Source organism: Mandrillus leucophaeus, unplaced genomic scaffold (genome assembly GCF_000951045.1).
Source record: "Mandrillus leucophaeus isolate KB7577 unplaced genomic scaffold, Mleu.le_1.0 Scaffold355, whole genome shotgun sequence".
Classification (NCBI taxonomy): domain Eukaryota; kingdom Metazoa; phylum Chordata; class Mammalia; order Primates; family Cercopithecidae; genus Mandrillus; species Mandrillus leucophaeus.
Genome location: NW_012103754.1, coordinates 775615 through 800324, shown reverse-complemented (window position 1 = coordinate 800324; position 24710 = coordinate 775615). Strand labels below are relative to the sequence as shown.

The 24710-nt window shown below is 48.8% G+C and overlaps 1 protein-coding gene across 3 annotated transcripts in view; it reads right to left on the bottom strand.

The window, feature by feature from the left end:
• Nucleotides 1–24710, bottom strand: part of MYT1L (myelin transcription factor 1-like) — a 557824-nt gene that overhangs the window by 44996 nt on the left and 488118 nt on the right. For all 3 annotated transcript variants that reach the window (XM_011989525.1, XM_011989526.1, XM_011989527.1), the window contains exons 19-21: nt 15177–15239; nt 5250–5333; nt 3753–3974 (exon numbers count right to left, since the gene is read on the bottom strand). In XM_011989525.1, the coding sequence (XP_011844915.1) occupies nt 3753–3974; nt 5250–5333; nt 15177–15239 (369 nt within the window). The remainder of the gene's footprint in view (nt 1–3752; nt 3975–5249; nt 5334–15176; nt 15240–24710) is intronic.

Below are 24710 nucleotides of genomic sequence, written 5' to 3'. Positions count from 1 at the left end.
GTACTCCTCCACATACCATGGGGTCAGCATCCCCATATAGCCATCTTAAGTTGAAAATACTCTATCTTTAAAATATTTTAAGTCAAAAATGCATTTACTAATTGTACTGACTCAACATCATAGCTTAGCCTAGCCCACCTTAAACGCACTCAGAACACTTACATCAGTCCACAGCTGGGCAGAGTCAACTTACACAAGGCCTAGTTATACAAAAGTGTTGAATATCTCATGTAATTTATTGAATACCGTATGCAAGTGAAAAAGAATGGTTGCGTGGATACTCAAAGTGCCATTTCTACCAAGTGTATATTGCTCTTGCACCATTGTAAGATCGAAAAATTGTAAGTCGAGGACCATCTGTATACCTAACACTACTGAACCATACACCTAAAGATGAGTGTGTTAATATTTTACCGCAACTATAAAAACAGAACAGAACAGAACCCAGGTCCGCCATGCTCAGGCCTGGACTGCCCCTTTTCCCCTTGTGCTGCTGCCCCGGGTTTTCCTTTGCTGCACAAACAGAGGTGCTGGTCTCCGGGCAAACACGCCCAGAGCCCTGTGACACACAGGGAGGTCCCCTTTCCTCCTCAGAGGTGGCTGAAGCCAGCAGTTCAGAGAGTTCTGATGGTGCCTTTTAGTCAAATGGAGGAGTGTCAACATTTCCGTGCAGCTCAGCCAGCCCACGGCAGGGCTGCAGCAAGAGCTGCCTAGCACGCTGACATTTCCACCTCCACACCCCGCACGTGAATACTGATACCTGGGCCTGGAGCCTGTGGCCTCTCCCATCAAGCTGTGGCCCTGCAGAGTAGGTGGGGCATGGGCAGCTGGAGTCATTTCTATCATGCCTGGACTTCTGTGGGCCCTCCAGGGACCTGGGATCCTGAAAGAGGAGGCTCTGAGCCCTGGGCAAGGGTGGGTGGCAACCAGGTGGGAGTGAAGTGAGAGGCATACAGCTTTCTAGAGATGGGAGCTTCCAGCATTGCAAATTCTCTGAGTAACACGAGCCTGTAAGCTGTGATTTTACTCACTAATGTGGCCTGGGCCCCAAGATTCCATCAGCCTGTACCCCAAGATTCCATCAGCTTGTGCCCCCAAATTCTACCAGCCTGCACCCCAAGATTCCATCAACCTGCCAAGATTCCATCAGCCTGTGCCTCAAGATTCCATCAGCCTGAACCTCAAGATTCCATCAACCTGCCCCCAAGATTCCATCAGCCTGCACCCCAACATTCCATCAGCCTGTGCCCCCAAATTCCACTAGCCTGCATCCCAACATTCCATCAGCCTGCGCCCCAACGTTCCATCAGCCTGTACCCCAACGTTGCATCAGCCTGCACTCAATATTCCATCAGCTTGTACCCCAAGATTCCATCAGGCTGCTCCCCAAGATTCCACCACCCTGTTCCCCAAGATTCCATCAGCCTGCTCCCCAAGATTCCATCAGCTTGGCGAGGCCAGTGCATGCATCTCAACATGCTCTCACTCTGTGCCCGGGATCCTGGGGAAGAGGCTCCCTTTGGAGAAAAGAAACAGGGAAGGGTGGAAATTGAGGTGGGGCTGGCAACAGAGTAGACAGAGATGTGCGGGTGAGGTTCTAGCTGCAGAAATTCACGCCTGGCATTTGGGAAGCGGTGACCTGGGGCGGGGTCCTGCTTCCCACTTCAGTGGCTCCCGAGCGCTAAGCCCTCCCCCATGGAATAAGCGGTAGCACAGAGTTCTCGGTGGAGGGCCGTCCTCTGGCCCTAACATGCAATGCAACCAGAGGCTGGGGAGTGGGAGGGAACAGCACTTATCTGGCACCTGGTATTTGCTGCTTAAATCAAATGGGCAAAGTCTCAGCAGGAGGAAAGCTAACGCACCAGGCTCCGCAGAGGCAGCTCTGAACCAGTGCCATCCCCGGAGTGCAGAAATGCTCACGTGAGAGGATGGAACTGCTTTCGTCTGTGTCAGGCCAGCAAAACATACAAGCCCTTACTCATAGGTCAAATGGGCAGGGTTTTTACAAAATTTTTAAACATTTTATTAATGGTGAAAGGTTTGGGAAAGTAGACACTTTTTTGGAGGGCATTTTGGCACAATCTGTCAAAATTTTAAAGCTAGCATTCTTGTTTCCAGGAATATATCCTGAAGATCTGCTTGCACAAGGACATGGAGTTGTGTGTGGAAGGACGTTCACGTGGAGTTCTTTGTAACAATCAAACCTGGACAGGATACCGGGTGGCACGCACGGCAGCAGGCTCACTGGGGAGGGTGACGTGGCTCTGTGATACCCTGGGGTTCCGTGCACCTAACGGGGAACGCCCCGTCTGCTGGGCCCTGGGTGGTCCTGGTGAGCAGCCAAGGCCCCTCCCCTCATGCAGGATTCTGGGAGACACTGAGATCCATGTGTATAAATAGGGGTGCTTTTCAGTTCCAGAGAAGACAGGAACTGCCTGCCTTTGAGAAGGGAGTTGAGAGATCAGGTCCGGGAAAGGACATTCAATTTCTTTCTCTCTCTCTCTCTCTCTCTCAATTTTTTTTTTGTATGAGACAGAGTCTTGCTCTGTTGCCCAGGCTGGAGTGCAGGGGTGCAATCTTGGCTCACTGCAACCTCCGCCTCCCGGGTTCAAGTGATTCTCCTGCCTCAGTCTCCTGAGTAGCTGGGATTACAGGTGCCAGCCACCACGCCCAGTTAATTTTTGTATTTTTAATAGAGACATGGTTTCACTATGCCAGCCAGGCTGTCTCAAACTCCTGACCTCAGGTGATCTGCCCGCCTCAGCCTCTCAAAGTGCTCAGCCTCTCAAAGGCATGAGCCACTGTGCCCGGCCAATTTTTCTCTTTAAACCAATTTATATTGTTTGAATTTTCTACTTGAGCAGGCATTTCTTTAATAATTAAAAAAAAACTTCCTTAACATTTCTTTAAGGATCAGAGTCACCTATTACTGAACGTGCCATTATTCCTGTAATCTGCACACCCAGCTTTGTTCACGCTGTGTTTGAGATGGATTTGAGGCGCAGGTGTGATCTTCGTAGAAAGTGGCACATAGGGCAGCAGAAAGGAAACCACTGCAAATCTCCCCAAAGGGCACGACCTTCACATCTACGTGTGATGTTTGTATCTTCCCCTCCGCCTCCTCAAGGAAGCTGAGGGACGCCGAGCGTAAGGGGAGCCGTCAGCCGTGGAGACAGGGCCCACCCCAGTCTTCACTCCCCACAGAGGGACCGACTGCACCATCTGACTGCACAGAACGGGCCTCTCCTAAGATAATCTAACTGCTTGTATTTCTTTTTAGATGAAGCAAATAAAAATGAATGAGGTTGATTGGCTCTTTTGGGAATTTTCTCATGCATCTTTGGTGCAGGCATTCACCAGGAGCCACCGTGCCAAACGCCATCCTCTTTCCCCCAGTGAGGCCTGCCTGTGAATTTCAGGTGAAATAAGTAACTAAATCTTAAGATATTCATGTGCATGTCTAAAATGAAAATCTATATCTTACTGTGGATTCTAATTTTAAACATGGAAAACTGCTGTGGTCATCTATAGATGGGGCTGAAGGAGTCTGTGCTCCCTAATGTAAGTTTAAGGTGTTTCAATGCTGTCCCCAAACCTTTGAATTTCGTTAGGTTGAAATGATAGTTTTCAGCCTTTTCTTTCTAAACACAGGTGACGGGAGACGCTGGCACCTGCTGCCGTCGTAACCAGCCATGCCAGTTGGCTCTCGGCGGCACCATCCCAGCTAGGGTCCCGCAGACGCAGCCACTCACCTGCGGTGTGTGAGGAAGCTGCCGCTAACGTGGCCTGAGCCGTCGCACCCTGGCGTGGGGCAGGACATGCCTTCTGTCTTGACCGACTTCCAGGAGAACTGGGAGCCATTCAAGTACCCGTCTTTCTGCCTCTTGGCCGCCAAGGGGCACCCGGAGGCGCTGCGATGGGACGCGTACTTCCCGGTGATGTGACCCTGGCCGTCGCACCCGGGGACAGGACACCTGCAGGCAGGCAGGGGGACACACTTTATTGCCTGGCCACCATCGGCTGGTGGTCTCTGTAACAAAGTCAGGATAACCCGGCATGAGGAGGAAAAGAACCATGCCCTCCTGGCTGGGCAAAAGGAAAAGAAAAAGAGAAAGAAAAGTCACTAACAGACGCCACCTAGTGGAAGACTGAACTAGTTCGCCTGCGCAGGAGGCCTGACCCACTGCGGAGGGAAGGACTTTCTGGAACAAAGTGTATGTGCCTTGTGGGGACTGATGGGCTCAGCACACAAAAGACCATGCAGCCGCTTGTAGCTATACAAGCGTGTGTTTAAAAGGCACCACTTTGGGACAGAACCATGGCTTTTCGGGTGGAAAAAATGCAAAGTCAATAAGATGTCGTGGCATTATTTTTAAAGAGGCTGCTTCGTGCTTTTCTCAAGGGCTAGAAGACGTTTGTCTGCCTGTGTCTTCTGGAGGCCTTAAAATGCCCTTCCAGCTAGAGAAGATACTCAGCTGTAGAGACGTCTCAGGAAGTCTCCTGGAGTCAGGCTGGCACATGGACACAGGGCAGGTGTGTTCCTGGGAACTTGGGAATGGCAGGACCAAGACACACGCCAGGGCAGCAGAGGCGCCTGAAGGAGGCAGGGCCTGGCCTAAGCGCTCCTCATGTGTCCCGAGTGGTGAGTTTGCCTGCATTGTTTTTATCAACAGAAAAGTTCGCGTTCCCCAGAATTTGCATTACCTATTTATTTTGACAAATCTTAATTTATTTGAATAATGTACGCTTTTATTTTGATCCTGTTTTAATTAAAATTTTTTTTCTGAAGATGTGGAGTGAGGTTTACTGTGTGGGTGTTTGGGGCCCAGGCGTGGCTGACGTGGGATGGGGACAAACACCCCCTTGGGCAGCCCGTCGGTCGTCACAGGCCCCGAGCCCAGTGTCTGCTGTGGCCCCAAGCCCTGCTTTAGAGCAAGGCAGGTATAACTAAACTATTTTTACAAGCCAGAATACCAGTGAAGCATTCGCTTGTGGTGTTGTATTTAGTACTTTCAGGAGCGTTCACCAATCTGCCGTTCCCAATAATTCAGCTGCTTTCCCCACCAAGCAGAGAGGGAAGGTGTTTTTGAGGGTGATTTGGGTTACCTGGAACCTCAGATTGACGGATATCAGCTTACTGCTGGACAGCCCCTGTAACTTTTCAGCCAATCAGCAGATGTGCTTTGCTTGAATGACTCATCCCCACAGGGCAGCCCTGCTACGGTTCTCAGCCCCACTGGTGCTCGTACCTGATGGGCTCTTGATCTTCCTTATCTTCTTTGCTCTGTGCTATCCTGATACCGCTTTTCTTTGCTCTCGGGCACCCTGAAAGGCTAAATAAGAAACACGTTTCAGAAACCACCCCGCACCGTTGATTCCAGCAAGCTTTCTTAACTGATGAGGCTGTGACTCGATTCTTTCCGGAAACCTGTGCTTCTGGGTACACAGTCAAGATGCAGGAGCAGAGTTCTTTCCCTGTGTCCTCTCCAAGGCTTTAGGCACCGTCAGTCCCCTTTCAAGAAAGCTGGGAGACTGGGGTGGGCTAGGACGCTGTGAACGGGAGGGAAACTGGTTCACTGGGAGAGGGCAGAAGCAGTCGGGAGTCACCGGGAAAGATGCTGGGGGAGGTTTTGTTGACAGAGAGTGAGCGAGTGCACATGGACGTGTGCATGTCGGGGGTGAACATGACTGAGGAAAACAGCCTCCCAGCCTCGTTCTTGGGGGCTCTGTCTCTCACAGCAGCTTCCCAAGCACTTCCATCTCAGGTTCGTGTCTTGGGAGACAGTGGCGGGCTAGTGACTTATTCCAGGCTTCGGGCTGTGCCTGCAGATGGGAGAGGAGGAGCTGGACACGCTTATTTTATTGTTTTCAGCCTCGGGTACAGAAGCTTTGGACATGCTTGTAAAGGGAATTCCTTCAGCTGGAACAGAAAAATACACACACATACACACCACATACAATAATATATAAAATAAGTGGGACTTTTGCAAAAGAATTGAAGAACCAGAAATTGGGTAATCTCCTGCCATGCCATTGGGTCCTGTGGAAATGGCAGCCCTGGTGCTGGCATATGGGTGGGTCCAGGTGGGAGGCCACTCTTCTCCCTGGCTTTCCTGAGCTCGGGGATAGTTTTCCTGGTCAGTTCTGATTCTTGGAAACATGCAGATTCCCAGGAGGAAGTGCTCACTCCCCTAAAGACAGGCTCCATCCCGCCTCCCAGGCCTTGGCCGTCCTCCTCCCTCTTCAGGTGGGGGCAGCCCCTCAGCACAGGCGGGTGGCAGAGGGTTTGGGGTTTGGGTCTGGGCAGGGAAGAGGTTATCAGGCCCCACAGCGCCTTCACTCCAGGCCCCTGCTGCCCCAGCTCCTGGAGCCAGCGGGGAATCCCTCTCCTCCTTCCCCTGTCTCGCTCTTCACAGGAAGAGGAAAGAAGAGGCAAGGGCGCTTGAGCTCGCTGCCTGCTGGGGCCTTTCTTCTCCCCGCCTTCCTACAGGCAGAATCTGGAGAGAGGGGCCCGTCTGTGCTTCCCCCGACCTTTCCTTGCTCCTACCGCGGACTCCTCCGCCCCCGCCCCAGCCTCTGGCTCCTGACTTGCCTGCAGGTCGCTGGGGCTCTGAGGCCAGCGTGGGTTGACTTCAGGTCCACCCCTGCACCCCCGACGCTGCATAGCTGCTCGGATGCCCCAAAATTAGACTCATCGTCCACATCACCAACCCAAAGCCCCAGGCCAGCAGACTGAGTGTGTCCTTGCTGGGTTTTGCTTCCCTCAGGTTCCGTTGATGTCACACCCAAGGCCTCTCCCCATCTGTCCAGCTTCCGCTTCCAGGTGCTTCCGCTTCCAGCAGTGCTAGTGCAGGCCCCCTGGCTGGGATCACCTCCAGGCCAGCCTTTAGCATCATCCGAGGCTCTTCACTTCCTCAGGGGGACCCGAGTTCCTCCACACAGCTCGTTGGCTCCTCGAGGCCTGGCCCTGCAGCCACGTAGGCCTCTCTCCTGCCCACAGGCCCCGCTGTCCTTGCTGGGCTCTCCCTGCAACCCTTGCCTCCATCCTTCGGACTGACCGATGTCCCTGCCTTATCTGTGGCGCGTTCCCAGCTGTGTGACTCTGCATCCTGCAAGAGGCCTGGGCCTGGCTGTCTTCACAATGCGACCGCTGCAGGCTCACATGGTTCTGTCCTCTACAGGCTCCTCTGAGAGGCGATTCCTGGGAGTATAAACCATGCAAGTGTTTGTCTGCGGTTCCCCAATTCCTAGCCCAAAGCCTTGCACGGAGCGGGTGAATCAATGCATGAATGAAGAAAAGAGGAAAGAAGGGGAGAATTACGGTATCCTACCCAGGGACAATTAAAGTGTCTTACCCAGGGAGAATTATGGAGTCCTACCCAGGATCCCATCTCCCCAGATGTAGGATTCCTGTGGGGCAAGCCCAGTCCCTGACCCCACCACAGAGGCTGGGCTCCCTTAGGCCCTGCCCGCTGCCCTGTCCCTGAGTCACTCCCTGCAGACTTGAGGGCCAGGGACAGCTCTTGGCCACCATGGAGGCCTGGGCTGGGGGCAAAGCAAAACCAAACAGAACAAATCCTCAAAAACAACAAGATTTGGCTCCAACAATGCGGTGGCCTCCAGGAAGCCTTGGCCTTGGCACAGGGGCTGCTCTGCACTCCTAGAATGCCAGCTCTGCGGCTCAGGAGCCCGTATCGGAAAGCCATGTCTGTGGGTGAGAAGAGGCCCTGTGGTCTCTTTCTGGGGCGCTGGCCGAGGGCACCTGTGAGAAGCCTGTGCATGGAGAGGCGTGGTCTTTACCTGCCCCCACTCACTTGATGGGTAGTTCAGTGCCTGTGCCCCACAGGGTCCTCTTCCACGCACCATAGCCCAGGGCCTCTGTTCCATCCCTAGGACAGCAGGACCTAGCCTCCCCTTCAGCACTGAACTCCCACAGGAGTCCAGGGCCCCCAGCGGCCCCCTGTTCTCACTGTAGCATCTTAATGCATGGCTGGCACCTTTATGCTGCTTACTTCTTGCTACTTTTCATGTGTGATGAAAACAAAGAAACGTTTCCCTACCCACCCACTAAGCACTAGAACTCTAGGAGCAATGGAATTAGAACTTGTTCAGTATTTAAAACTCCCCTTATCAGCTTACAACATAGGATGGAAAGTCGGTACTTGCTACGGACCCCAGAGTGGAGATTCTCTACAGAATGACTATTTGTGAGAAGCATCTCAGCGGCCACTTCTTCCAGGCGTTGCGCTGAGGGAGAGAAGGAAGACGCGATGCTATGTATGGGCTGTGCAGACGTAGCCCGAGTGTCTGTGCTTCAGCTTCCTTGTCTGTATTTTGGGGCAGAAATACCTGCGTCATCGGCTGTGAAAACTGAAAGTGATAACATGATACATACAATGCTTGGCACAGAGAAGGAGCTCTGTGATTTTACATCCTGACTTTCACCTTTGTCTGCACTTGTGATCCCTTCTTTAGGGCCCAGATTTGAACCTAACAAAACGTCACTCCCCGCATTTTCTCCTTCCAAATTTTAGAAACATAGGGATTCACTTGTGGGCCCTTCGCAAGCCCTGGAGGGAGGGGAGCAGTCACTCCTTTCCTGGGCGTCAGAGCTACGGCTCCATGTTCTGCTCAGGGCTCACATCCACAGCTCTTTTCTTAGGATTTGGATCCATCTTCTTTTTTTTTTTTTTGAGACAGAGTCTCTTGCTCTGTTGCCCAGGCTGGAGTGGTGCAGGGGCATGATCTCAGCTCACTGAAGCCTCCACCTCCCAGGTTCAAATGATTCTCCTGCCTCGGCCTCCTGAGTAGCTGGGATTACGGACTTGCACTACTACACCTGTATACTTTTTGTATTTTCAGTAGAGACGAGGTTTTGTCATACTGGCTGATCTCGAACTCCTGGCCTCAAGCGATCTGCCTGCCTCAGACTTCCGCAGTGCTGGGATTACAGGCGTGAGCTACCACTGCGCCCAGCCACCATCTTCCGTTTTTGAAAGGGTCGTTTTCTTTTCGTGCATGAGTTGGAACAGCTCATCTGCTGATGACCCTGAAAGCTGTTTTTCTCCTCTCATCCTTCCTCCTTTGCTTACCTGAATATATCATAAGAATCCCAAAGTTAATGTGTTTAGGCCCACTCCTCCTGGTGGACTTCTATATGTCAGAGGATTATGTCCCCTGGGTGCTTGCTGCATCCCAGGCCCTCCCTCTTTAGTGCCTGCCTTCTTCCCCAGGGGCCCCTCCCACTCCTGACCCTGCTGGTCATGGCCCCATTGCCGCTCTCCTCACCTGCACCAGCTCTTCTCCCGGCTGTCACCGTCACCGCCCAAGTGTGCTCTTGGTACCTCCCGTCTCTCAGCAGTCTGCTCTCTAGGCTAAAAGCTAAGCCTGCACTTGGGTGAATATCCATTTTCCAGCAAATAAAGTTTAACCCCCTCATACTGAATTCAACTGGACACCTAAAGCAAGCTCCATTTGTAGCTGCTCCCATAGGCTTAGACCTGAAACTGTTGCCAAACTGAATTATTCACTGTCAAATGTGCATTAATGTTGGTATCATAAGACGTTCTCTAATGCTGTTCCCTTGCTTGGAATATCCTTTTCTGCTCAACCTCCTAGAGACCCTCCCCATCCATCGCGCCGTGGCTCAGCATCACCTTCTCTGTCCTGGGCTCCGACTCACCCTGCCTCGTCAGAATTAAGACATGACTTACTCATTATCTTTAGGCTTTGATAAGTACAGACATGTTTGAAAAGTATCTTTCAGGTCAGATTCCCACCCTAGTGCCATCCCGGCCTGGAGGCCCCAAGGCCACTGCCCTGAGTGTGCGTCCTCTTGGAGCCCATCTTGGTTTCCCTTAAATGTGCAGGAATGTGCTGGAGTGCCCCAGGCTGGTTAGCTTTTATGTCTTTCCTCGTAACTACCTGTACCTCGAGGCTAGGAACGCCTTAGTTATTGCTGTTCCTTTGCCTCGGGGACAGATTACATACTCAAACAGATATTTACTAATTTACTAGGTTTCTGGAATTCCACACTGACATTTGGGATTACGTTTAAACGATTAACAATTTCCTAGACAGAAACTGTTTTCCACAATTCACAGGGGCTCATGCTATGTCCACATCTTTATCTGGAACTTTGTAAATGTTGGAAATGCTATGAACACTTCAGAGCCCTGTGTTCTCTGGGGGAGGGAAAGGCTGGGGGTACGCACACGGACAGAGCACACGGACAGCTCCAGTGTAAGCACACGGACAGAGCACACAGACAGAGCACACGGACAGAGCACACGGACAGCTCCAGCGTAAGCACACGGACAGAGCACACGGACAGCTCCAGCGTAAGTACACGGACAGAGCACACGGACAGCTCCAGCGAGCAAGGGCCAACAACAGGTGAGTGCAGGATTATGAGAAACTGGAGGATTTGGGATCCCGGGAGACATGTGGTCAAGGGCAGTGAACCTCGTGGCCTCCAGGCCAAAGTGGTGCTAGAGTGGCTGTCTGGCCCGGAGCCCGGGGCAGAACACAGACTTCACCGACCCTCTGGTGAAACGGCTCTGTGCCAGGCATGAGAGTGGATCCTGTGACCCTCCTGACCCTCTGACTAAACAGCTTTGCACCTGTGTGAGAGCAGATCCTGACAGGGTTGCACCAGCACCGCCTTCCAAGGTTCCCGAGGCTCCCTGGTGAGGAGCCGCCTCTCCGGATTTGGGCAGCAGGACCTGAGACCCTCCAAGGCAGACTTGCTCCTGGTTCTTCTGCATGACATCAAGCCTGTTTCTTCACTGTCGTCTTCAGGACCTGGTGATGTCTTCATTTCACAGCAGGTAAGGCCTTTGGGGTCCCTGTTTAAAGTCCCCACAGCACACTGGGTGGCATGGGCAGACACTGTCCGGCCATTTGACTGCCATGCTGGAGGCTTCAATTTTGCGCATTATGGTAAAAGAGCAGAGTGGAAGTGCTCCGGGTGAGTGCAGGCACTGACAAGACGGGCAGCCGAGCATCTCCGTGCCCACGCACCTTCATTTGCAGTCAGGATACCAATAATCTCATAGGATGCTGAGATGATACATGTAAAATGCTCACTGTAATTTCTGGTATGTAGCAGGTGCCCAGTAAATGTTCTTTTGTGATTAGATGCCATTCAGGAACTGTAGAGGCCACAGGCTGCTCTAGTGGGAGTCAGATTCCTGGAGCATCATCATTTGTGGACTTGACTTCTGCGCTGGAACAACTTCAGGGCCTTTGGAGCTCTTGCTGCTTGCCTGATCCTATGAAAAATGCATGTGGGATGGCTGGACAGAGAGAATGAGGAGCACCCCTGGGCAGGCCTGTCTGGCAGGACCTGGAGCCTACAGGTGAAGGAGAGGGCCTGTGGGCGGTGGTCGGAGAAAAGAGCAAAGGTGTCTGGAAAACAGGATTTTGAGGACACACTTAAGAAACAGTCTGTTAGTTTGAAAACGAGAGTATAAAGAGGAGCCCCGTGGATGACTGTGAATGACGTGGAAGACTTTGTAGGCATATGGTCAACAGGGCCTCTGTTCACTGAGGACAGAGAGTCAGCAAAGCAGCGGATAGAGGATTGTTTGATAGAACATCACAGTCAATGAACATTTGTTGAAATGGACTTAGGGACATTTCGGATGCTATGTGGAGGCTGGAAAACACCACCGCTAAGAGGCAGGTACAACCCCACCTTCTCCAGGTGGTTTAGGCACACACACTTTCTCCAGGGCCATCCTAGGCCTGTGGGGCTGCCTGGAGGTGGGACTTGGAGTCAGATGACATGGGCTCCAGTGCAGCTCTGCTGCTGTATCTCCTGGCCCCTCAGTTTCCGCAAATTCAAAAGTTAATGAAATGGAAAATTCTCAGCGCATCCCTGGAGATGGTGGAGGACAGCTCCTTGCCTAAGCTCCCAGAACGGGCCCAGGAGAAGGCCAGGGCTTGGCCTCACTTTTCTCTCAGAAGGGAGCTGGGAATACTCTGCAACTGCAGACAAAATTGGAGTGTGTGCTTTTGTCCTGGGAGCAGGAGGCAGAATTCCAGACACCACAGATGCGCGAGGCAGATCTGTGCTCTGAACACGTTCAGGATCATTGTTTGGTGACTTTCCCTCTCACAACAGCCCACAGTGCGGGAGGAGGATGCCTTGAACTCACACAACTACCTTGAATTATGGCATGATTGAGGGAAAAAGGTGGCCAGTGAATCATCATCTAAGTGAAGTTTGCCTATACGTAACATTATCTTCCTGTTCCTGAGAAACAGACAATAGAAGATTAACATGAAAAGAAGTTCCTTCTACTTGCATTTCTGGCCACCAAGAGCCAACAGACCTGGGAGAGTTTCCTTGTTTGCTTGTTGGCTTCTGTCTGTCTTCAGCAGCCAAATACACAGAACTGCACTTGTTTCACTGGGGCCTCCATCTTCCTTTAGCAGGGACTTTTCTTCTGAGCAACGTGCTCAGCCCTGTTTAGATGTCTATGCCAGGGAAGCTGTTACTAGAACAAGTAATGTCACAAGGTGTTCCACCTTCAATACGCTAAAACCCCGAGAGGCCTCTGCCTAGGTCTCAGATTCGCCAAACACAAATCACACTTACTTTCCAACTCCATCGACTTACCCTGGGAATATTTATTCCAGGCATACATGGTAGCTTAAATTTGAGCTTAGATTAGATTTTAATCATGGGTTTGTGCTGTATTAATACTTAGCCGTCTAAGATACATGTAAAATGAATAAAATGTTTAAACAACATGATGACTAAATTTACATGATGACAACCCCCACCAAAAAAAATGAGAAGAAAAACAGACATTTGGACACGAAGTGACCGGGAAGCGTTCACCTTACGGGGTGCTGACATTATGCCACGCCGGAAGCTCTGGCCATGTGATAGGACCGAGACATCACTTTTCTAAGATGAAATAAAGACCAGCATGGTATGTTCTTGTCTTTGTATATTTAATTGGAGTTTTACAAATTTTTATTTAATCTAAACCAGTGATTTAATTCTGGCAGTCTTGCTGGATGGCGTGACTCACTCTTGTTCTACCAAACGTCGTGGCTGTTTCTGTGCTGCCTGGTGAAGCTGCATCAATGTAATAAGCCTCTGCTGCCCCTGGTCTGTGGCAGTCGTCCCCTCAGGGGACACTCAGCAATGACTGCAGGCATCTTTGGTTGTCATGAATGGGTGGATGCTCCTGGCATTTGGTGGGTGAGGACCAGGGATGCCGCACAGGTCCCGTGGTGTGGAGGACGGCCCCCATGGCAAACAGCCATCTGCCCCCACATGCCAGCACTGCAGAGGCTGAGGAATCTGGGTCAAGAGCGTGAGACATTGGCACTGAGTCTGAAGAATCCTCCCCCAAGTTGTAGACCTCATTTTTCCTTGGTGGCATTCACAATTTGTGCTTTTCGTAGACACGTGCTGTTTAAACATAGCTCTCAAATGACTGGGATGTGAGCACAGGAGCAAATTACTTTCAGTGAGATTTTAATGACAAAACAATCATCCTGTGAGTGCTGTTTCTAATCCAAAATGCCAGCCAAGTCAGGCGAGGGTCCCCTCCTCTGACCACCGGGATCTGGTCACTCAGGGACAGACAGTGGGTTTCACTCAGCGACTCTGTGCAGACAACCTTGTCCTGGGGGGCGGAGGGGTCATTATCCATGGCTGACACTCTCTTTAACTCTCCTAGCTTCCTTTCTCTCCCTCCCTCCCTGCCTTCTCTTCCCTTACCTTCCCTTCTCTCCCCCTCCCTTCCCCTCCCCCTGCCTTCCTGCCTTTCCTGCCTTTTCTCTTTTTCTTTCTTTTTTCTTGCAAGCAGTATGTTAAAAGCAGGAGGCCTCACCTGCTTCTGGACTGCCTACTTTATAATCTAAAATTTAGAGAGATGAAGGGGAGCAGATATCGTACAACTTAGTTTATTTATTTGATAGATGCAGCATTGTTTCCCATACGGGGAGACTTCACTTTAAATCGGTCTTATTTCAGAAACATTCTTGTCCTTAACTTGGCATTGGCTGTTGGTACATCTAAACGTGACTTAAACATTCGTGGCATGTAGTGGATTCGCCTTTGTGTGGACAATATTTTCACAAAGGTTTTCTTCTTGACCAAAACTTGAGTTGAGCTCCTCTGGGTCCTTTACTAGAATGCACCCGACCTTGACTTCCCTCTCTGTCCTTGTAGGATCCAGTTTGAGCAAGAATCCTTCTAAATCAGTTTAAGAACAATTCCCCACCACCTGTCTGAGCACTTGGAGGTCCTACCACCCTGGCCAGCCATCAGCAATGATCCCATCAAGTCCATTGGCCAGAAATCCCTTCTCCTTCATGCTTCCTGTGGGGAATTTTGCATCCACTGACCCCAACCTGCTCCCCACTTGTCCTCAGTGGGATTCGAGTTGAGTCCAGTCTCTCTGACTGCAGCAGCTCATTGCATGGCCCCTGGACCTCTTGCCCTGCCCACCCCTCCTTGAATGGTCTGATGTACCGTCTTTAACAAGTGGTGAACTTTTTCTCGAATAGTGCCACAATTTCTTTCCATTCTCAGCTAAATAGTGCCTGTCCTCAATTCCATGTTCATCCAGTAGTTACTGAATGTCAAGTAGCATAGAATTTTTGTTATCTCACATGACCAAATCTCTATATTATATTTTGGACACTATCCTCTCTTTGGGAGAGACAGTGCCTAGACTTTGTAACATTAAGTGCTTCCGTAGCACTTAGCTCTACTGAAGCCTGCTTAGAATAACTGTACAGCTTTGTGGTCCAATCTTAATATTTAAGAGACCAACTCTCAGTGGTATTAGAATGTGTGTCTCTTGATGGCTTTTCTCGGGAATCTTACAGTAGATACTGTTCTTTTTCCTTTACTCTTCCAATTTAGAAAGAAGTGCTGCTGGATGACTAGGAATGTTTCTCAGTGGGGCTACTTGCACTGCACGTGAGATGTCCTGAGAGGAGACAGTGGCCCCGGAAAAGGAAGGTTTGCTTTCTAAGAGAAGCTCCAATGAGGATGTCACTGCTTTATGGTGCTAAGCGTCTCTAGATCCCTAATTTTGCCGATGGTGTCAAACTTTGCAAGGCTTGGAGCCTGAAGTGACTGATATTCCCACCATTTCAGTGAGAAGGAGCATTTTGGAGAGAAGAGTAGCATCTCTACATACCTCCGATGAGAAGCATAATTGCCAGTGATATGTCCAGAACCGTCACAGCCAGGTGTGGGGCACCTACAATCAAAAATGCCAATTGTGTTACAATTGAAAGGAATAAAATTCTCTGAAAAATTAACTATTTTTTATCCAAAAAGCAAACTAACTCTACTGCTTCACCTCCTACTTGAAAGAGGCTGAGTGGAGCTGGAAGTCACCATGGCCACACGCACACCTTCCAGAGCACCGGGAGCTTCGTGGCCGCTCCGCTCCCCACAGTCTCTGGAGCAGATGCCGCACTTTTGGTCCCCAGGCTGCTCATTCTAGAATCTGTCTTCCCTCCTAACAGCCCACCTTTTCTCCCCTCATTCTTAAAGCTCAGGAGAGCCAGCAACCACGGGGCTTGTTATTGCACCAGCCCACGCGTGAAGCGAGGCTCACACATGAACAGACGTGCCCCAAGGTCTGAGAGAATGGTCTTAGTCTGAACTCAGATCCCAGCACTACAAAGGCACCCCTTCCATGGACTGACCAGGGCTGCGGCCAGCCTGGGTGGCCCCACGGAGCAGTGAGGGTAGCGACCTGTATCTGGACCATGGGAATGCAGGCCGACCGTCTTCCCGACGACCACTGCACTCAGGCAGGTTTGATAGCCCTTAAAATAGTTGTTACTCTTGAGCAATATGAGTAGAACATAAATCAGTTCAGATCCACCAGGTCAGTCAGTGGAGAGGCTCTGAACAGTTCACGGGGACACATGCTCATCTACTGAATTCTACCGAGGCGACCCCATCCTGTTTCTTAATTAAGGTCTTGCCATTTCTCTAATCAGAGACTTTTTAAAAAAGAGCTTTATAATTATATTGCCCTCTGTATAACTTCTTAACTGTGCTGTCTCAAGAATAATAAGATGGCACTGCAAACACATTTGCACTTTGGGCTATTTCAGTTGCATTTGCACCCACCATGAATGTAAAAATTAAGAAAAAATTCCCCTTTATTTCTATTACATTTGTAACTCTCCAAAAATGACAAGGATAAAGCAACTTAGTGAGCAATATTACCCCAGTAGGAAGCATCAAAGCGTACTCCATGCCCCTTCCTGCCTCAGTGAGTACTTGAATTCTTGTCAAGATCAAGAATCACAATTTAAAAACAGTTAATACATGTCTGCTGCTCCTAGAGATTTCAATTTGCTTTCCACTCAGAAAGTCACTGTGGATAGGATATTGGGGCTGAGACCAGGACAGCAAGGCACTTACTTAAGGTGGGCTTTCTCAAGATCAGAGGAGAACGGCAGGGATTAGAGTGGAAATACATGAAATGGGCCGAATTTTAAGTGTATGAATGTCATATTTTGACACTTGGATGTGTAAATGGTTTTCAGTACTCTCCTTTAGTCCTAAGAAAGGGAACAGAACTCTGGATCTCAGGGTATAGAAATGGATGTTTTCCATATCATAGTAGAGGAAACGTCTGATTGAGGACCTGCTCCCGGGAGAATGAGGGTCACTGAGTGAAGCAGCAGTGGAGGGTTCTTCTGTGCACTCCCATCACCGCCCTTCAGACTAAGGGGAATTGGGGTCTTTAAAAGAGGAATTTGAGGCAGAACAGTGATGAAGTATTTCAAACAGTCTCTGCATATCATGAACAACACTCCAAATCCAATTGTTAGACCTGATTTTTGTTCAAGTAATAGCTGTTTACATACACTTAAAGTTTGATCATAAGACTATTCAGTCAGTTGCTAAGTAATTATTGTCTAAAAAATAAATTAAATGACTGAACTTAACTAGCTGGTTTTTCAAATGACACCTTATGTAGGTAAACTCCAAACCCATAAGCTTACACAGGAAGGCATATTTGAAAGCAACAAAAATCATTCTATCCAAGAGAAGCTAATCTTGGTGCATGTATCTGTATTAAAAATGTACCAAGAAACAGTAATATATACTTGGCATTACTTTTTGCTTAAGAAAAGAAAAAGATTCTTAAACTTTCTAATTCAAGTACGTAGTGCACGTTTATTTAAAATTTATTCATTTTAACATGGCTAAACATTTTTGAGATGTTCTTTTTTGTTGGGGCAGAAGGAAGTTGACTCTTCTCAAATTTAAAGTGAGACATTATAGCCAAATAATTCAGTGAAAATCATATTTTTACTACCTATAAAAGTTTTTGTGGTAGTTTTTATGTGTTTAAATGTCATTTATGAATGTATAATCCATTGTTTGGTAAGAAAATAGGTGTTTTAACCAGTGACTGTGGTAACTTAATGTCCTGTCCAATACTTTTATTGCTTGGTTTATATGTCCTTCTTGTTATTGATAACGTGCCTTTTTAAAAAGCTTATTAATAACTCCCAATTTATATCTTAAAAAGCTAAAGAACACTGGATTTATGCAATTTTGGGAGGGTAGAATAAAACAATTGATGGCTCTTGCTGCATTTCTGGGGTGGGATGGGGTTGCGGGAGAACCTGAACTACTTTGAAAACATTAGATTTCAGTATAAATACAACTCACAACTGCTAGCATTGAGGGTGGTGGGGGGACACTGTGTGGGTTTCGTTTTATTTAATTTATTAATTAGTCTTTAAATTAGGGCTTTTTTGAGATTACTGGACCATCATTAAATATGATTATGTAAAGAGATTAATGATACATATGGAGGGCTCCACCAAAGTCCACTAAATAAGCATTACTCAAGTGCAGACTGCAAGCTCAAATGTATCTGTTACGAGATTAATTGCAAATAGCAAGTGTGGTGCTGAAGTCTACACCAGTGGGATCATGAGTGTTACGCCCTTAATTTTAAAATCAAACTAGGTTTCAGTAAAAAAGTTTTTAAAATGTCCTCTTTCATCATGAGAACAAACAAAACGAGATTGACTTAGCTTATTTTTAGAGCTTTCACCGTGTTGAGGAAGAAAAAAAATCACTGGAAAGAGGCCTTTCTCTCTTAAAAGGATTGTTCTCATTTCCAGGGCTTGGAGGTGGGTGTGTGGGGTGAGCATCCCAGGCATGCCACTTGCTAGTCGCCTGAATGAATGTGGGGAAACTCTTTGGCCTGACAAGGCTCACAGGCCTCCGGGGCCGGACGTCATCTCCTCCTGAGACGCCTCCGCCCGCCTGCACAGGCTCCTGTGAACGCCACAGTTCAGGCTGCCCTCAACATCAATTCCCTTCACCAGCACCCAGGGCAGAGACATGCTGGAAACACTGGCTGTGTCTCCCTGAGATAACCAGCCCCGGTTTTCGGGGTAGTAATTCAGCTTTTCCATCTTTAGGTGGTGCTTCTAGACCACAGAAGGCAGCCCTGACCGGCTTTTCAACGGTTCCTCCTTCTAATCGCTCTTGGTATCCATTTTTATGTTACTGTGCAAGAATTTAAGGCTCTTTAAAAACTCATAGATTTACATACAAATTTCCTAGCTTTAAGAAATCTCAACATTAAAAAAAAAAACCAATGTTCTGAAGTCGATGGATGGGGAAGTGACTGTTCATCTAACAAAAGAGATCTTCGCCTCTCAAACCCAGTCAGCTCCAGCATCCTCGACAATGGGCGTGGCGTGAAATTGATTTGCAAACATGCGATTTGCATCTGCCCATCTAGGAGCACGCCTTTTCCACGAAGGAAGCCCGGGTGGGACAATCGGCATCCCCCGTGGATAGAATCAGACGGCAGCCTGTGCTGCACAGCTTGGGTTTGGAAATGGCAGAAGAGAGTGACTGGGTTTCCATGGAAACGGCCTCTCAGCTCCCTTGCAGGGAGGCTCCGCTCTCAGCGCCGCAGCACTCAGGCTGCTGGGGAGCGGAGCGGGGATGGAAAGAGCACCACTCACCCAGCGCCCCGCCTGCTCTCCTGACAGTTACCACCAACAGCAGCAGCAAGGCTATTTTAAGTTCCTGTAGATGGTTAAGGTGTAAACTTGCATTAAATAAAACGCTGGGTTATATATACATATGTATATATTTTCTTTTCTCTTCCAAAGATACTATTGTAAAAACAACTGGAGAAAGAAAATGATGAACAAATAATCTCGAAACCCACACGAGCCGCCCCACAGATATTTTCAAGACACAAATATTCCTGATCTTGCTTCATCTCTGGTCATGGGTTTGCCTGAGATTAAGAATTTAAGAGAAAAGAAAAAAGAAAAAGAATTTAAGAGAAAATAACTTTTGGTTGTACATATTAAGAGAAAATAACTTTTAGTTGTACATATTACTATTATTTGTCTTGTATAGACATTTAAGAATGGTGATGGAAAAAAATCATAATAAAATAAATAAAATATTTTAAGCAGTATTTACATTAAAGCCGACATGCAAAATTCAGGCAAATTCTAAACAAAACAAAACAAAAGAAAAACACCCAAGCAACAACAAAAAAACAAAAAATAAAAGACAAGGACACTCATAAGCATTTGGAACTCTGACTTTAGGGCAGGAGCCCTTCTCAGATAGAAACAGCTGCTCCTGTTGCTTTTGCAGATCTGAGGCATCAGAGAAACCCTTGGACTTGACCCCTTGCCCCTTTGTGCTCCTGGCCTTGTCTTTACTATCCACCACCAAAGAGACAAGCTCTGTGAGCCTACGTAAAAAGCAGCATTGGCCACACGTCCATGGAGGTCATAGATGTGTCCCCTAACGTAAAAGAAGAACTCAATATCTAGGCATTAAAATACATCATCATAAAAAATCATATAGTTTTCCACTGGTGCACGCCACGCAGCTGGGACACCCACCAACTGGCTTTTCAGATGCCCTCTGATGCGTCCTTCCCAGGACATAAACCCACTGCTGTGCTGATTTCCTCCCATTTACAAGACCACAACCTGAGACAGGGTGGTGTACACGAAACAGCTGTGTCCACCGACTGAAGCTGTTCTGTAGCCCAGTCATTCATACAAATGTCTTGAAAGTGCTCCCTCTGGAGTCTGTCATCCCATCCTCTCTCTTTCAAAAGGAAATAGAATGGAAATTAAATAAACGCTTGCAGTTCTATTCAGCAAGGCACTGAAAGCAGGACATGCTCTTCAGGATGGGGCTGCGTCTAGTTAAATGAATGCTCACAGCACGGCACATTCTACTGCCTAAACCCACTTTACATCAGTGCTATTAGAAAACAAGGCAGAGACTCCCAGAGACAGAGGCCAGAACAGAGCCCACAGCACAGACATTCATCGGCCAGGGGTCGGGACAAGCTGCCACATGCTTTTGTTGAATGCCCAGAGTCAGTGAGGACAACATCCGACCCTCGCCTGCAGAGCAAGTGCATGTGGAGGCTCAGAGACCACAGGCCTGGGAGTCCTCCCAGCGTGACTCAGCGTTTCAAAGCAGCATGACCGCGGGGCGAGACCCAGCCGGTCAGCAGGGCCCGGGAGTCCTCCCAGCGTGACTCAGTGTCTTACAGGAGCATGACCATGGGCCGAGACCCAGCCGGTCCACCACGATCTATCTCCAAATCGGTCTAAAGGGAGAACTATCTGGAAGAGACACAGAATCTCTCATCATGATAGAGTTAACTACTTATTATTATTATTTTTTAAAGTCTTCTGAATGAAGGCTACAAGGATTCCCAGAATGTTTCAGCTCTGTCTGGATTAATGATTTGTGAGGCTGCTCTCATCTAATTGAGTCATTCCTCAAAGGCTCCCCTGATTTTGAGCTCAGCAGCTAAAATGTATGGAACAACATATCTGGAGTAATAATGTAAATGTCCGATGGAGAGACTTTGAGTTCTTCTAAGAATTTCTCAGCCAATTCATGTGTCTTTTTTCATTCCTTTGTTTTGTGGTAGCTCTATCATGGAGGCTTAATTAGTAAAACGCAAAATACGAAAAAATAGATTTTTTTCTTTATCCTCTGAATTAAAAGAAAATAACAAAAATAAATAATTAGGCCTTACCTATCGGAGAAAAACATATTTGTAAATCAGAATGATTCTGGCCACATGAATAAGGCTTTGCCCCGCTTACACGAAAATTTCAATTTTAAAACTTGTTTTTTGCCTAAAGAGATCTGGTCCTAAAAATATGTATTGCTCTGAAGCACCGGAGACATGGTAAAAAATTTTTTTAAAATATGTATTTTTTTTTTAAATTTGAGACAGAGTCTTACTCTGTTGCCCAGGCTGGAGTACAGTGGTACAATCTCGGCTCACTGCAACCTCCTCCTCCCGGGTTCAAGTGATTCTCCTGCCTCAGCCTTCCCAGCAGCTGGGATTACAGGCACGTGCCACCACACCCACCTAATCTTTTGTATTTTTGTAGAGACAGGGTTTTTGCCATGTGGGCCAGGCTGGTCTCGAACTTCTGACCTCAAGTAATCTGCCCGCCTTGGCCTCCCAAAGTGCTGGGATTATGGGTGTGAGCCACCACACTCAGCCTAAATATACATTTTAATTTTGATTCTTGTCACAATAAAGAAATGTAGAGAAAGGCAAAATGAAGACATTTCAAATGGGAGAAAAAGGCTCGATACTCATTTTTAGTCTGCACTGCTGCGGCTTTCTTTTCAAACACAAAGAGACCAGGCTAGTTAGGAGCAAGCAGTTCAGAGCTGGTCCTCCGTGTCCGACGGCTCCACATCCTTGTATTCGACCAACAAAAGATCAAAACTATTTAGAGAAAAATGATAAAAAGCAATAATAAAAATAATACAAATTTTAAAAATACACTATAACAACTCTGTCAATAGCATTTACTTTGTATTAAGAATTGTATGTAATCCAGAGAAAGTTAAAATGCATGAGAGGATGTGCGCAGCTCGTAGCAGGGACTGGAGCCCCCTTGGATTTGGTATCCTCAGGGGTCCTGGAACCAATTCCCCGGGGACACTGGGAAACAACTACCCTGCATCACTTCTGGCCAGTTTCTTAAAGAGATTACCTGAAACTCAAGGAAAGGCAAATCCTGTAAGTCACTTTTCAATTTGTAAGATACTCAGCGGTTTCGTTTTCTTTTGGAATTCCATGCGAGGTATGCATATTTTGCACTTCTTCCCACGCTAATACAGCAGTGCAGGATCCCGCTGCACAGGGCTTTGATATTTTCCAAGCCACCTTTTGCTACCTTCTCCCGGGTGGAGTCTCCGCTGCCTCCCCCATAGGCACCTCAGCCTCCCTGCCCTGTGCCCTCTCCGAATTCCCTCTCCCAAAGCTTCTCATTAGGAAAGGGTGCGGCGGCACGCCTGCCACTTAGAAGCACCAGATACCGCAAGAGTGCTGCACACACACCCTGACAGCCTGGGGTAGGGTGCTCTTCTCACTAAGCTTCAGCCACTCGCGGTCTCCCCAGAGCCTTTGTCCCTGAGATTCTTAGAGGGTCTCCCATTCCGCTTGGTTTCCTGAAAGTCAGGTGAGGGTTTTTCACAACGTGATGTCTAGGATATTCCAGTAGTAGGAAAACCTACACATTTCAAAGCGTGAAGTAGACTTGTCTCCATTAGGGGCATTTACGTGGAAGGTTTGCTTTCTGATGTATGTAAACTGTAAACACAAAACTCCTTTCTTTCTTTTGATTCCCAGTACTTTTCTTTTTAAATTACACTCGAAAATAACAACAACAAATACATGGGGAAGAATTTTAAAAGCACCCTTATCATAATTTTAAAAAAAATTTCTTTTTCATGATGCAGGTAAGATTTTGGAATGGGCTAGGCCCCAGGTTGCTGAGAACGTGCAAGGGTCATCATGCAAATGAAACTCCAACGTTCTGGTCGTAGGGCCTTGTGGCTGAGGGGGTCCAAGAACTGTGAGGTTACCGCAGGCAAACTAGCAATGGGGCGGGTGAAGAAGCATTATTAGTTCTATCATGCCCAATAACTGTAGTAACCAGAACACACGCCTGGTCCATCTGGACGACATGCAGGTAGTATCACCCGTTGATCAGCAGGAATATTGGCCAGGGGATCTACACTGTGACGTACGGCTCCAGTGCCTACATTAGCACTGGGTCAGCCTCTCACCTGCACCACGTCCCATCCAGCCGCCCTGCCCCCTGGCCCTGGTGCCCCGATGCCCTGGAGGACGCACGCATGCTGCCCCAGCTTTGGGGACAGCGCGCTGGATGAGAGGGGCTCTGGGAAAGTGGACCGGGCAGCGCTGGTGACGGGTCTGGTCCCACTCCCGGGCTTGTTTGCGGGGGACTCTCGCGCTGCGGCTTGGCTGTTTGAGGAGCACCCAGGGGCCGCCGCGGCAGCGTCACTGTCCATGCTGCATGCAGTTTGTCTGTTTCCCGACCATGCAGCCTAGGAATCTTCACTCATCCCTCTGTGTTGATCATGCTGCCCTTGTTGCCAACACTGCGAACCGCTGCAGGGCCGAAAGGCGCCCCAAGTACATCCAGCAATAGGCTCCTGTCCAGTGCGGCAGAACGTACCTAGCACATCCTGACGTCCCATTCACTTAACGGGATGTGTCCATGGGAACTGCTGCCAGAGCACATGCACGTCCAGCAGCAGTGGAGCGGCTAAGCAAGAGGCTGGGGCAGCCGGAGCCAGTATTGGGGTTGGACTCGGAGGACCCATGCAAAAAAGAAATACAAAAGGTGACTGGTGCAGCTGACGCAAGGCAACAGAAACACCACCCCAGCCTCTCGCCCTCGCGTGGAAGAGTGAGTTTCATCCAGGGCCTGATGCATTCAACCACACGCTCGGGATGCAAGGGGCCCCAATTCCACATGCAAAGGGACCTCACTCAGGGTTGGGACACTGGGACCTGGGGTCGCAAGAGAGGTACTCACCTTGAGTTGATTACATTCAGCTCTAAAGCAGCTAATACCATTTATATGTAGTAAAAACACATTTCAAAATACATTTTATGCGGGTTGTTGCAGGGAATTCCTTTCTGGCAGTGGGATCTGGGATGAGATGTGTAAGACTGAGCATCTCTCCCTTACTCTCAACACAGCCATTATTAGATAGTCTGGAGATGCTTTCACAAATGGTCCTTTGTCCTTATCACTCTCAGAGGCAAGGACTGTTTGTCCCTTAAGGTAAGGAACCCCCTGTGGAATGAGTCACTCATCCTGGAGGGTTAATGGTAGGGGCTGGGAGGGGTTCTTTGCAAGGGCTACTGCCTTGACAACACCAATTTTCCAACACCAAGAAACCCACTGGATTTCCTGTGAGACCGAGACGGATGATCCACCACCACTGTGGTGACCACGCTCATGGCCAGCACCACCACTGCTCACCACATGCACACACACTTGTGCACACACACTCACTCCCTAGCCCCAGAGGGCACAAAGCAAAGCGGCAACAACGGCCAAAAACCCAACACAGCTCAGACATTATTTGTTTAAATCTGAGGACCCCGAGGCCCTGAGAAACTGAAAGACCCATTCTGTGTGGGCTCAGACACTGACTCCGGTGTGGGCCTGGAGGGGTCCTGAGGCAGCCACTTCTCCCACTGCTGACCCGGGCATGGGGATGGCCACTGCCTACCTCCCTCCTATCTCCCTCCGGGCATGGGGATGGCCACTGCCTACCTCCCTCCTATCTCCCTCCGGGCATGGGGATGGCCACTGCCTACCTCCCT